Below are 14,693 nucleotides of genomic sequence, written 5' to 3' on the forward strand. Positions count from 1 at the left end.
CTACGGCAAGTATTTGACTTGACATGACTAAATATAAAAGTTCTTTGCGAGTGTTCCATATCCATATTTGACAAACTTAGCATAAGTGTGTGTTTATATATAGATGAGTATGTGGATTTAATTCAGTGTACAAGAAGTGTCTCGCTATTGCCTGTAGTCACTAAGAGAGTCCTCTGTGGTTTTGTGTTTTCAGAGCAGACACAGAAAACGCATTGAAGCTCAAATGGACAAAGATCTTCCAGATGCAGCACACAGTAAGATATTTCACATTCTTATTGGGTGTTTTAGTGATATGATGTATGTTGACTTCAAGATAGGTTGAATCCAGACAAACGGGTACATGTGTCTTATCTGTGCATTTGTAGTTTTGCTTCTAATACAGCATGTGAATGTTTAATTTGTTTTCAATGACTAGGTTGACAGTAATAGCTGTCCATAACGTGCTTTATGGTTTTCCATGCATCCACACAGTATAGCTGTATAATGTTTGCATAAAAATATGAAAGTAAAATACTGTTGTTGGAAAATATTACAAACATGCCATCTGTATATGGGTGAGAAACAAAGCTGTTTCTATGATATGAATGGGATCTGTTATTAACTAAAATTAAATGGCTCTCGTGGTGTTGATTGAACTAAGATTAGATTTAATTCTGTTCAGCTCTGACTTGCCATGGCTGCCTTTTTCTCTTAAGGACGGCTACTTACCTCTTTTTAAATTATGTTTGTCTGTGTTTTACAGGAGGGCTACTGGGAGTTGACCACAGAGCTGGGTGAACTCATAAATGTTGACGTAGACACTTTCACCAACGTGTTTCTGAAAAGCAGGGGCATCAATTCTCTAGGTGAGAACTTAGAAACTATTCCAGGCTTTTACAGTAAAAACCACACTTATAAATATATTTAATAATGAATTTAAAATACATGAAATTAAGCACTGGATGGTTTAAATCATCCGTCAGCAGAGAATCTACTGCATCATATTGGAGATTTTCATGTTTTAGGGGATTTAGGTCAGGTTCAGGTTTTTTTCCTCACAAACAAATATGTCAGGCTTCTTTTTTCAAACAGGCTTGAAATGAAAAAAAAAACATAAAAGGTATAAAAGTTACTACTACAAGTAGCTAGTAAGTAAACATTTGAGAACGTGTGTAAACGTGTAAATACTGTGATACTGAATGGCGGAGTAAGAGAACAACGCATATCTGCAGTAAATACATACACAGTGCAAATATAAATATTGTTTTACACTATACTTGTACTTTTCTTTACATTCTGTTTCTTTATGCTGCTGTGCACTGATAATAAAGACACTGTCTGTGGTGCCTTTAAATAGATTATTTTACAGGAGTTGAGCTTTGATCCTAACCTGTTCCCACCAAATGTAAAATATGTAAATGTGTGTGTGTCTGTGTGTGTTTAGGTGTGAGGGCCCATACAGACATCTTGAGGCTGGTGGCAACTCTTCTGGTTCTGCAGCTGATGAGGGTGGAGAAGCTGAAGGCAGGCAAACTGCTCCGCACCCTCTTCTCCCTGGATGAGGCTCAGCCCAGGTCTGTGCACAACTAGACTCGACAAGATAAACATAGAAAAATACTTTTACTTTGTTGAGACAAAAACTCTCTGATGTTTAAGTTCAAAATACACATACATCCAGAGTTCAGCATAGAGGCTTGAATTGATCTAGTGTAACTGTAAGAAGCTTGGGTATGGACCTTTAAAGAGTAGAGTACCTTCATCTTTTGGTAAAAACCGACTTCCTTTCCAGGCCTGAGTGGTGGGAGGAGGTGAAGAGGGCAGTGGACTGGGTTTGCTGGGCTGACCGGCAGTATCCATGCGCCTACAGCCGCCTGGAGTTCGGTTTGAGCTGGGAGTCCTCCACTCGTCAGCTGCTAGGCCATGAGCGCCTCCCTCCCTTCTCACCTCTCAGTGGGCTGAAGCTGCAGAAGACCCCGGTACCTCTAATATCCTGCTGAGTGGACAAGTAAGAGTGAGGAAGCGCGGAGAAAAGATCAGAAAACGACACCAGTTTGCCTTTTCTGTAGGGACAAGATTATCTTTTTGATTAGTTTTTACATAGATACGTATTTCTTTCTTTGCATTTTGTGAAACAATATGAAACGTGTTTTTTGAACAGACAGATTGACCTGTCCTGTCCTGTCTACTGATGTTGTTTGTCTGGATGGTGAATCCAAGCAGTGTTAATAGTGTCTGTGGACAAACCTACACAATTAGGCATAGGTGACCTATATCTTTGTTCCGACTATGCAACCCAGCTCTGGTCATATCTCAGGTTGATTACATGACTACCCGCTGCACCATGAGACCGCTCCAGATGGTCCAAATGCAGCAGCACATCTCATTTCTGATCAGCCAAATAAAACAGGTTACACCACTTTTCAGATCTCTGCGCTGCTGCATCGCATGTAAAGCTCTGACTGTTAACTACAAAATGATCTCAGCAGCATTTTCGCTCACTGCGCTCTGCCAGCGAACAACGTCTTGTGGTCCCTTCACTTCAGGCAAAAAACAGGCAAAACGTTTCAGCTTCAGCTCCAGAGCCCCTTACTTTAAAGTCTGTCTCCTTGGCTGAGATATTTGCTTTGTTCCTCACTTTTAAGTCACTTTAGATAGAAGCATCTGCATGTAAATGTGGTGGGATTAAAATTGGGCTTTCTCACTAGCATCATTTGTTTTTGGAACGTTGCGTCCCTACTTAATCCAAATAGTAAGCTGCAGAATGGAAGTTAGTCTGTTCAGTGTCAGTTGTGTTACCTTTTTGTTAATTGAAATTGTTAATATGTAGTTCCTCTCTTTCATACTGTGCAAGTTTGAGAAAAGGTTAAAGCACAGTGAGATTTTTAAGAAGGGGAGAATATTTTGACCAGTTTTCAGAGAGTGAATGAAGGGATGAGATGACAAGAGAATGAAGAGAGAGAAAGAGAACATTATTTAGGATTTAGAGAAAAAAGTAAAAAAGACAAACTGAGCAAGAGTGTTACCAGTCTGGTAATTTGAGTCCTGATCATATGAGATGGATTTGATGTTGATTTTTGATCGGACTGTTCACGGACTCGCTCGCTGTATCCATGTTCGCTTGTGGCTGCTTAGCATAGTGGTAACAGTGATAAGATCACTGTCCCCTTTGTGGGAGACCGGGGTTTCAGTCTTGTACCTTGTACCCCTGAAAGTCGCTTTGAATAAAAATAAAACATCAAATGTTAATCCTGCACATTTTATCTTGTTAGTCAAATTTTATTGGAACTCTCAGAAGAGTTAAGAGAAATAAAGTAGGGGAGCCACTGGTAACTTAAGTTTATGTGAAGAGTGTGTCTCACTTTATGTTCCAAAGTTTCCCATTGACAAACAAGCTGATACTGACACAGCAGCTCCTGCAGTTTAAAGGAGTCACTGAATGCAAGTATTAAGTTTAGATACATTCTCATAGGATCACTGTCAGAGACCTACCAGAACCAGAAGGAAGCCCTGTCTTTTAACTGTATACTTCCTAAATAACGTTTACTCACCTAGTTTCTTATTGAGTGCATGTAAATGTTTGTTTGAAAGACGCTGTACATTTACACCTATACAGTGAACATGTGGTGTCAGAGGACATATCTCATAATAAATCCATAACAACATTTAGCGCTTTTTGTTTTACCCTGAAGCAACAATGAAAGCTTACAGCATGTATCTACCTATGAAACATGTCCTAGCACATGGTCCATTGTTACATTACTTTATGTTATGTCCCTCTCAGTCTTATAAAGCATTCAACACCTTCCTGAGTTATATTTTAGATCATGTTGTCTTCGTGTTTAGGTTTTTGTTGTGAGCAGTTCTGATTCATTTACATATACAGTGTTTGATTTTCATTTTGTCATTTTGTTATGAAAGTTAATGACAAACAGCAGAGTTGCACTTTTAGGCAGTTTTCTTTATCAGATGTCATGGTGGAGGTTGACACTGTTTGTGTGTGATCATGAACCAAATTAAAATTCTTGTCTCTCAGTATCTCTTCTTGTGTCTTCTGTTCACACAGCAGTAGTGCACCAATTCGGGGGTTTAGCGTTTTGCTCTGCGCGCTACCTTTTCATGCTGTTATTATTAAACCTGTCAAAACAGGACCTTTCTATAGAGGTGTGGAAACTCGAAGGAGCCAAAGAACGTAAATAGTCCCACATGCAGACTTCACATCTCACTCTGATGTGGACACACGGCGTTGCCTCCTGTACTTTAGGGGAAAGAATGGAAAGAAAAAGGGGCAACAGAGAAAGTGTTTCACCTGCAGTGAGTGATGCAGTATAACACAGGTCTGTGTCTGTCCAGAACAATCGAACCTAGCGTTTCCTCTTGTAATCAATCCTTCATTTTTAGAGACACTTAACTTCATGTAATTATATTTACACATTAAATTAACTAAAAGAAACTTCTGTATTTGGTTGCATGACAGCCAGACATAAAATTTCAATAATATTCAGTTTCATTTCTGTGTTTTTGCTGTAAATGCCATTTCCATCTCTGAAACTCATGACTTCCTCAGAAATTAAAAAATTCACTTATACTGTATGTGTCTTACAGAGCTTCTGCTTTTTCTGTGCCTGTTTTCTTTCAAAACCCTCTGAAGTACGTGTTCTGTGAATATACAGTGGTGTGAAAATGTGGGGCCCTTCCTGATTTCTTTTTTTTTTTTTTTTTGCATATTCGTCAAACTTAAATGTTTCAGATCATCAAACACATTTAAATATTAGTCAAAGATAACACAAATAAACTCAACATGCATTTAAATGAAGGTTTTTATTATTGAGGTAAAACAAAACTACATGGCCCTGTGTGAGAAAGTGTTTTCCCCCCTTAGCAGCAACAACTGCAATTAAGCGTTCGCAATAACTTGAAATGAGTCTGTTGCAGCGCTGTGGAGGAATTCTGGTCCACTCATCTTTGCAGAATTGTTAGAAACGTGCAAACACTCAGCAGCATATTTTCACACCACTGTATGTATGTATGTATGTATACATTTGTTATCAAGCACCAACACTCAAGCAGAGTCAAGAAACAGGCGTGACGTGTTGTTACTTCCTCAAATCATCAGAGAAATAGCTGAAACCAACTAGAATGTGTGGATTCATGTGTAACTGTGGCCATGCTGCAGAGCTGATACCTGCTGAATAACTGGCATCAATGGAGGAGACATATGCTAATGTTGAGTTTTCAAAGAAGTTTGGCGACTCAGCACTTTCAATAAATCCAACAGGTAGGGATGTTCAGTCCGCCACACGGAGCTGTGATCAGATGAGTTGTTTTCTGCCATTTCTGTCGTAACATTTGGATTCGGTGGTTTTGTCTCTGTTCAGGTCCCGGCAGCTCAGGGAGGAGGTTTCACAGAGCTGTTGTTGTCTGTTTGGGACTGCTGAGTTTAGTTCTGCTGGTCGGGTTCATCAGCATCAGTGTTTACCGTGAGTCTGCTTTTTAAACAGTAGTTTCAGTAAAGGTAACAAAAAATGGAAATTAACATATTATGAACTTTAAAAATAATTTTATGATTTTGCACTTTATGTTATTTTATGGCTGTGAAAACGTGTGGGATTAAATACCACAAGGGCGATATGAGAACTTTGGTTTGTAAACTCTTAGTTCCTCTTATCTTAAAATACTTATCTTATTTAAGTAGAGTGAAAAATAATTTGTTGCCTCTGTTATAACATTAAACATTTTTTTGACATGACAAGATTGTCAAAGTGAATAAACTTTTTGCAATCATATTAAAAATTATATTAATCAGGATTCTCTGATGTTTCAACAGAACAATAGAAAATTAATTATAATGGAAAAATCAGTTATATCCCAGTGTTGAGTTGATCAAAATCTACTTAAGATCGGGTCTAAATGTCACATAGTCAAATACTTCTCACGTTATATGCTGTTGCCTGACTCAGTTAAAGACATTATGTAACATGGTTAATCTGCAAAAAGTATTATTTATCTTACTAATTGTAAGAGTAATTGAGAGCGATTGACTGCTTAACCCTCTTAATAATGATTAATTAGTAACAATTAATTACCTGCCGTACTTACTCTCTTCAAAAGACTGTTAAAAGTCATGCAGGGTATTTCTGTATACTTGTTAGTACACATGAAATATAGAAATATCTAAGTATGAATACTTAAATAAAGGCCAAATATACATACTTTTCTGTATATTATTATTTTGTCAAATTATTATCTTTGATAAGTACATGAAAAAACACCTGATTATTTTTACGTTTTGATACAAATATCTTAATGTTTAAGCTTAAATCTAACACATCTTTCAGCGTTGACTTATTTATTAACTTATAAAAAACAGACTCCCAGTGGACAACGATAACAATGAGACAAGTAAAAACTATCTGCAGCCTGAAATAACTAGACACCGTCTCCTCCCAGAGCTCCTGGGACCTGAACAGAGATGAGACCAATAAATACAGTAAATCAAGTGATAGACGAACAGATGATGTCTGTGATGATTCTTACCTACACGATTTGTTGTATCTTCTTTTGCATAACTAAACTCGACATTTCCAACATTATCATATGAGAATCTGGAAAATGATGTGGAAATCAGGCTCGTCTGAGGAGCTAATGTCAGAGAGAGAAAACAAATTTAGGTGGGTGGAGGAGAACAAACCAGAGGAAATGTGAAACATGACATTCTGTGATTTTTGTGGTTCACACATCATGGGAGCTGTGACATATTTCTCTTAAATGAACCAAACTAACCAAAAAAAGACAGCTGCTACATTTTCATACAAGACTTCTCCAGCTGTAAGGGATGTGACGTAATTCTCACCTAGTATTTTTAGCACTTACGCCCATTACTTCCTCAAAACTTCTCAGAAACTAGGTTCAACATGTCAGTCAATCTCATTTTCCACTTCTGTGTCAAATGTGTCTATAAGAGCCACTTTGTTCTCTGGTTCAACTGTTATAATAAGTGTAATAGTTATAGTTAGTATTTCATAATCATGAGATCTGTATCTCTTAAGTTTAACTACAGTATCTCATAATTATAAGATCCAGTCGATGTGCTTCTTTAAGAAACTGCTTAAAAAGTACAACTTTCTCTCAGATGTTAATTTTGTTCACAGCAAACACTTGAATACAGCAAGTTGTCAGAGCACCATCCAGCATCCTTTGACCTTTAATCCACAGCAGATGTGACCGCAGTCAGGAAGAAATTGTTCTTGTTTTTTCAAACAGTCTTCATAACAGATCTGCAGCAGCTGATCACTTCCTTTTCCAAGTGATTGATACGCTGCAGTGTCCTCGGCAGTGGAGGCAGTGTACCAAACAGTGATGGAGAAGGAAACACATGTTCTCGATGGCAGTGTGGAAGTGTAGAAACATACATCCTCTGCTGTGTCTCCTTTGTTAAGAACCTGATGTTCTGCTCCCATTGAAGGTCCTGGGTGATTGTGGTGTCTCGGAAACAGACATAAAACATTTTCCAAATTAAACATGCAAATTATCAACACGACTTCCGCAGCCCGGGTGAACAACGACCACCACTTGTCCTGTTGGCCTATAGGGTGCCAGTGTAAACTGGCCTACTGTTGGTCGAAGAAGGAGAGGAGGAAGGCGTGTTCGTAGGCAGAGACAGAAGAGGGAAGACAACAGTGTAGGACTGACAGTAGGGACTTTGAATGCTAGGACTATGACAGGGAAGGATAAAGAGGTGGTTGACATGATGCAGAGGAGGAAGGTGGACAAACTGTGTCAAGGAGACCGAGTGGAAAGGCAGCGAGACTAGAAGCTTAGGGTCAGAGTTCAAGTTATTGACGATGACTTGTACCTCAACTCTTTAGCACAAGCTACAAAACAAGCAGACTGAACCATTTAGGCCTTTTTTTTTTTTTTTTTTTTTTTTTTTTTTTTTTTTGCAGTTTCAAGTGGCTAAGGTGTGGGAACATGTCACCTTTCTTAACCCTTTCATGCATACTGGTCACTACAGTTGACAGCTATTTAAAAGCTGTGTTCTTGTACGTGCATGGGACGACTACCTCAGGAATATCTTGTCAATACTTTTATAGGAGGAAACCCTTGGAGGTAAAAAAAAAATATAACAATTAAAATATCTAACTAAATCTAAATTATAATATATAACTGTTGTTAAATTTAAATTCAAATTAAAGTATTGATTTTATCAAGGAAATTTGGATTATTTATCTGTCCACTAATTTGGACATCATGTATTGCTGGTTATATTTTAACAACAGTTCATTAAATTATCAGAACTTTGTTTTTATTGTAAATAATATAATTGCAGTGTGTTTTTGGCTGTAAATCAATCTATCTATGCTATTACAATGTAATTAGCAGTTTTTGTAACAAAAACTTTATTTTGTGCAGATAAGTTCTATTATGTGTATAACAGGTAATGTATATGTATTATGTAGAGTTTAAGTGCAGAGCTTGATAGAAAGGACTACAGGATAGTGGAGCAAATTACATCCGCATCAGGTGAGGATGATGCTAGTACCAGTGATGAAGAATGGCTCTCAGAAAAAGAAGGATTAGCCAGTAGTGACAATGAAACTGAGGATGCTGAGGGAGTTGAGGGTGAGGATGCACCACCTAAAAGAGCTCAAGAAAAGAAAAAAAGAAGTTATGTCTGGAAAACCAAAGACAACCACTTCAAAGGAGATTTGCCTCCTTTTTAGGAGCGTGCAGTGTAAATGTCGAGGGAACTTAACCAGTGGACGTTTTCATGTATCTATTTCCAGAAGAGCTGATAAATGAAATACTAATACTAATAAAATCAGACCAGTGTTAGATGTACTTGAGAAAACCTTCCATTCAGCAATCGATTCCAATTGATTGATGAACAGATCATTCCCTTCAAAGGTCATCTGTCCCTCAAGCAGTATATTCCAAAAAAACCCAAACCCTGGGGTGTTAAAGTTTGGGTCAGATCAGGGGCCTCTGGATACATGCACAGATTTGATATATATCAGGGTTCCTCTAGGCCTGGTCAAGTCAGTGAATTGGGAATGGCTGCAGATGTAGTCATGTATCTCTGTGATGACATACAGAAAAATAATCTTTTTATCAAAGGTGTTATTGATCATTTCTTTGGCACCATTCCACTCATTCAGGCATTGCAACAACAGGGCATCTATGGCACTGGCACATGCAGAATCAACCGGCTCCAGGGAGCACAAATGAAACTGAAGGGTGAAAAGCAACTGTGCAATGTTCAAGAATAAAGAGTTTAGTGATTTTGCAATGCATTTAGTAGTGTTAGAAACCGTTAAAAAATAAACAGTAGTAACAACAAATTGATCAATTTCAAAGATAATTTCTTAGCTTTCAGATATAGTTTCTTTCTGTGTTTTTGTGAAATTGCTTCCTCGCTTTAAAATGCCCAAAGGGTAATAAAAGCACTGAGAAAAAAGAATCTTGACTGTGGCTTTCAAAATACATGCATGAAAGGGTTAAAATAGCCTCTGATGATCTTAGTGTGAATAAATACAAACTGTAACAGTAACAGTATGTTTCTAACACTCTAAAAGCACTTCTTCTTTACCTTTTCAAGACAAAGTCAGCTGTGTCCTGTAAAATGTACATGGGTTAGCTGCTGAACGCCACAACATGTTCGTCCCTTGCAAATGTTTTTCTTGCTAATAGTCGAGCAAGTCTAGTTTCCTGTGTTTCATTTCTGTTTCTGTTTTTTTAAGGAAGGTGTTAGATGACCACAGATAAAACATGTTTAACTGCAGAAACTTCCTCAGAAGACGAACTAAACAGACACATCGATGAAAAGTCTGCTTGTGCTGTAGCTTGTGTCAAACAGCTCACAGGTCCCTCCTGAAAAAAATTGATGTCCTCTGTGCAATGGAAGAAATCTACTGCAACGCTGAAATTTTCAAGTCTGTAGATTCAACAACTTTAACAAAACCTACAGGTAGGAAGACTGAGAGACTGTACCGTGCTTGAATATATATTAGAAGTTATATTGTGTGGTCTACCTGTCATATGATTAACTGTTTGTTGGTTTTTCTCTTTTCAGGTTCCAGGAGATGTCCTGTAGCTGTTGTTGTCTTTCTGGGGCTGCTCAGCATTCTCCTGCTGGCTGGACTCATCGGCCTCGGTGTCCACTGTGAGTCTGGTTTTCATAAGTTTCTTATAAACAGTTTTTAGTTTTTAAACTGCTTATGACTACGTTTTTTAACCAAAAAATGTATTGTTGATACATTTAAATCTAAACTTTCTCTCCAAACTTTTCTTTCCTAACATGTTTGACTACATTTTTCCTGACATGTCTTAAGGTCAATTGATCTTTTATAGAAAAATGATGATTATGATGATTATGATGATTATTATTATTTATTGTTAATGTTCATTTTACATTTGTTCTTACAACACTTACAATACACAAAACTAAACTTTTATAAAAAGAGGAAGAAACTATTTGAATTGCATATCAATGTGGTATTTTGTTTCTCAGAGTCTGTAACAACTCTACAGTAGAGCAAAGTTACTGAGACAAACAGGAAATTCAGTTCATCTTTTATTTTAACATCATATTTATATTATGCTTGAATGTCTACATACATTATGTTTTCATTTAATGGACAGAAAAAGGAAACATGTTTTGTAGCATAAAAATGGGTTTTGGAGCCAGTTACTTTAATTTTATTAATATTGTTTGAATTACTTCAATTGATATTGAAGCGAAATTAGTTTGATAGAAATTCTAGAAGTTCATACAGTTTTGTGTTTCAAAGACATGTCTCTTCATAATTTTAGACCATAACTCAGGATGTGGTTCAGTTGCCAACCAGACTGAGGAGCTCCAGTCCACTCTCTTGATTCAAGAGAGAGACCAGTTGAAGGCTAAACTAGTTAACACAAGTGAAGAGAGAGACCAGCTGAAGGCCAACCTAGTTAACACAAGTGAAGAGAGAGACCAGCTGAAGATCAGCCTAGTTAACACAAGTGAAGAGAGAGACCAGCTGAAGATCAGCCTCATTCAAATGACTGAAGAGAGGAACAGGCTGCAGAATTTGTCTAAACAGAGTGAGTAAGAGTTGTAGAGACATGATGCATCAAAAAGATAAAACTCTTTCTTTCCTGTTGTGAGTCTTGCTACATGAATTTGCTTCATATTCCCCAGAGACTGAGGAAACATAGTTCACATTCTGTTAATGTTAATAAGCTAATGGTAACATGTTCAGATACTAATTCACTAATAGCAGTTTGAAAAATGCACTAAATCATAACCCCTGTGCTAAATCTGCACTTGTCTCCATAGTGTCCTTTACTGGCAGTAGATGGAGTTTTGTATTTCATGATTAATATTATCTGTTGTTTTATGTTACAGAGAAAACTTGTCCTGCAGGATGGACGATGTTCAACTGTGTCTGTTACCTCCTCTCCAGTAAAACTGGTTCATGGCAAACAGGTAGAGAGGACTGCAGACAAAGAGGAGCAGACCTGGTGGTCATAGACAGTGCAGAAGTCCAGGTGCAGTATTTTTGTGTGACTGAACAAGGACGGAGAAAATATTAAACAGGACTTTTCATGTAACTGGGAACAAAATCTCCAGTCCTTACTGTGTAGAAATATGAAATTCAGTGATCAGAGAGTGATATCTGTGAAATGTAAACTTGAGGTCTGTCCACAGATGTTCTGTAGAGTTTAGGTCCGGGCCTTTTTTTGGGCCACTCAAGACCAAACTGGTCCCAAAGCTACTCCATCATTGCATTAGTAGATATGTTCAGATAAATGCTGTATGTGTGTCCTGCACATGTTGTGGTTATGTAACATATCTCTCGTCTTTATGTCTTTTATTTTGTTAAACAGACATTTCTCTCTGGATTCACCAAGAAAACAGCCTGGATCGGTTTGACTGATGTGGAAAATGAAGGCACCTGGAAATGGATAGATGGTACTCCACTGACTCTCACGTAAGGCTTCACGTTGGTGGTTCACTCACTGATTAACATTTACATTTTTGTATACTATTAGAATTATAACACTGTAAATTACAGCCTGCAACTTACCAAACAGAGGTCCACCAGTAGTTTAAATGGTTCAGAATCACCTGGGTCCGCTCTGCTGAGCTTGATTAATAAGGACAGTTTTCAATTTAGTGTTTTAAGTACACAGAGTACCGTTACGTGCTTTGTATGGAAGAAGGATTTTAAATTCTGTCCAGTGAAGAGAAGCTAAAGTAGGAGAAACATGATATTTCTCTTGTTAATACTTGTCGGAGCTTTGGCTGCAGCATTTTGGATCAACTGAAGTTTTTTTAGGGAGTTATTGGGACATCCTCTTAGTAGTGAATAAAAGTTTAGAAGTAACAAACACTTGTTTAGCAAATAAAAGACATATTTTTAGAATAGATAGAGATATAGATATAGATATAGATATATGTATGTGTGTGTCACTGATTCTTTTCTTTACTATCCTGTTACTGTAGGTACTGGGCAGCAAATCAGCCTGATAATTATCATGAAGAAGACTGTGCACATTTAACATTTGATCATTTTTGGAATGATCAGCCATGTCGAGTTTCTTTGCAGTGGATCTGTGAAAAAAATGCTTAACACTGCATGTTTAATTGAAAGCTGCAGTTTATATTTAAACAGTACTTCCAGTAAAGGTAACAAAAAAAGGAAATAAAAACATTATAAAAACAATTTAGGTCAAATATCCAGAGCAGTGTTGTTGTACTGTAATTAAACCATTTTAAAAAAAGAAAAAGGGAGTTATTCCTGAAACATATTTAAAATCATTTTATGTTATTTTATATGTTTAATATGAATATAATAATGTTATATTTATATTTAATACACATGAACACAGATGGGATTAAAGACCACAAGGGCGATATGAGATTCTTGGTTTTTAAACTCATAGTTCCTCATATCCTAAAATTTCTCCTTTTAGACTATGATGCAGTGTTGATGATCTGTGATGGTCTACACAGCCCAGTGTTTTTAGATCTGCTGATCACTGCTGATCAGCACACAGGTGCATGTTTGATCTTTAATGTATTTTGTGTGATGTTCTGTGTTAACAGCAGATCTAAGTACTAACTGCACACTGTCCACTCACTGAAAATAAACTTTATTAATATCTGAAGGGGTAGTATGTAGTCTTAATATGTTTGTCTGTGAGTTGAATGTGTTTTGTACATGAAAAAGTGAAATGATGAAAAAACATTTTATTTTTGGACTAAGGTGACACACGTTCACTGGGTGATATTGTTAAACAGTAACAGGACAGTAACTGGGATGTATGATCTGATGAAGAGTCAAGTTTAAATCAAATGGTAAAATATGAACTTGAATTTAGTATTGATCTGCTACTGCCATCTACTGGTAAAAGGACATATTGCAAATTGGCGATAACTAAATAAAGCTAAAACTCTAAATCATAAACACACGTATGATTCAGCCGGTGTGATGGTGTCAGTGTCCTGTGTGACTCTGACATGACTCCTGCTCCCTCTCTCATCTCAAACTAGTCACTGCTGTGGTTGATATTTTTAAATCCCCTCCATGAAGTAGTCATGTTGAATGGTTTTTAATTAGCAGACGTGCTTTGTCTCAACTTAACTGGTGAATTTCTTGAATTCTTATTTAGTCTAAGACCATCAGAGTGAGAAACATTTCTAAAGACATAATCATAGCTCACATTGTAAAAGGATCATCATGTGATGTGTAAGCGATGTTATGGTTTCTTCTCACAGATCCAGTGTAGTGTTTTCACAGCGCAGGTCATTCCACGTTACAGTGCGAACTAGGATTATTAACTAACTATATGTACAGAATATGTAAAATATGTAAAATAGATGAATGAAAATGGGTCAATATTTATAATACATGGTGAAATGACAGCAATTATAAAGCACAAACTATCACTTCCATGATAGTTTAAACATTTAGCACTTTTTGTTTTATCCTGAAGCAACAATGAGCCCAGTGTCAACAGCTGACAGCAGGTATCTGCCTAAGAAACAAGTTAAACATAGCACATGGTCCATTGGTACATTACTTTATGTTATGTTCCTCTCAGTCTTATAAAGCGATCAACACCTTCCTGAGTTATATTTTAGATCATGTTGTCTTTAAAAAATTAAATTAAAATTCTTGTCTCTCAGTATCTCTTCTTGTGTCTTCTGTCCACACAGCAGTCGTGCACCAATTGGGAGGTTTAGCGTGATGCAGTATAACACAGGTCTGTGTCTGTCCAGAACAATCGAACCGACCGGGGATGAAACCATTTAAGTCCAACTCTTCCTCAGACTGTGCTGTGCTCTTCTTGTCTAGTTTTACCCACGCTGACAGTCTGCAGAGTTGTAGCTATGTTGGTTTCACCCTGAGTAAACATTTTCTCTCTCACAGAGGACGTCTGTGGGATGACATCAATATACACTGAAAGACATTTGTTCTGAGGTCACTCTTGGGGGGTTATTTCCCTGTGTTAAGTCAAGCAAGTGGGGAAATGAGCATTTCCATAAAAGCCTTCATAATTCCATTAGCGTTTCCTCTTGTAATCAATCCTTTATGTTTAGAGACACTTAACTTCATGTAATTATAATTATACATTAAATTAACTAAAATAAACTTCTGTATATGGTTGCATGACAGCCAGACATAGAATTTCAATAATATTCAGTTTCATTTCTGTGTTTTTGCTGTGCA

General features: G+C 37.1%; 1 protein-coding gene across 2 annotated transcripts; it reads left to right on the forward strand.

Moving 5' to 3' along the window:
• The first annotated feature begins 5,145 nt into the window (after positions 1-5,145).
• LOC113173070 (CD209 antigen-like protein C) lies at positions 5,146-12,730 on the forward strand. Of its 2 annotated transcripts, XM_026376351.1 has the most exons (7): positions 5,146-5,254; positions 9,717-9,943; positions 10,049-10,138; positions 10,789-11,058; positions 11,363-11,505; positions 11,845-11,948; positions 12,464-12,730. In XM_026376351.1, exons 2-7 carry the CDS (start codon positions 9,874-9,876, stop codon positions 12,588-12,590), a joined length of 804 nt encoding a protein of 267 aa, XP_026232136.1. In that variant the 5' UTR covers positions 5,146-5,254; positions 9,717-9,873; the 3' UTR covers positions 12,591-12,730. The 2 variants fall into 2 exon arrangements, with proteins under 2 accessions (XP_026232136.1, XP_026232135.1); XM_026376350.1 differs by lacking the exon at positions 5,146-5,254 and having other exon boundaries at positions 7,914-9,943.
• Positions 12,731-14,693: the final 1,963 nt, after the last annotated feature.

This window comes from Anabas testudineus, chromosome 21, assembly GCF_900324465.2.
Source record: "Anabas testudineus chromosome 21, fAnaTes1.2, whole genome shotgun sequence".
Lineage (NCBI taxonomy): Eukaryota > Metazoa > Chordata > Actinopteri > Anabantiformes > Anabantidae > Anabas > Anabas testudineus.

Excerpts from the sequence above, each read along its gene's own strand:
- LOC113173070 (XM_026376351.1), top strand. The coding sequence starts at position 9,874 with ATGGAAGAAATCTACTGCAACGCTGAAATTTTCAAGTCTGTAGATTCA. Across the intron at positions 11,059-11,362 it reads GCAGAATTTGTCTAAACAGA|AGAAAACTTGTCCTGCAGGA; the intron begins GTGAGTAAGAGT and ends TTTATGTTACAG. Across the intron at positions 11,506-11,844 it reads TAGACAGTGCAGAAGTCCAG|ACATTTCTCTCTGGATTCAC; the intron begins GTGCAGTATTTT and ends TTTGTTAAACAG.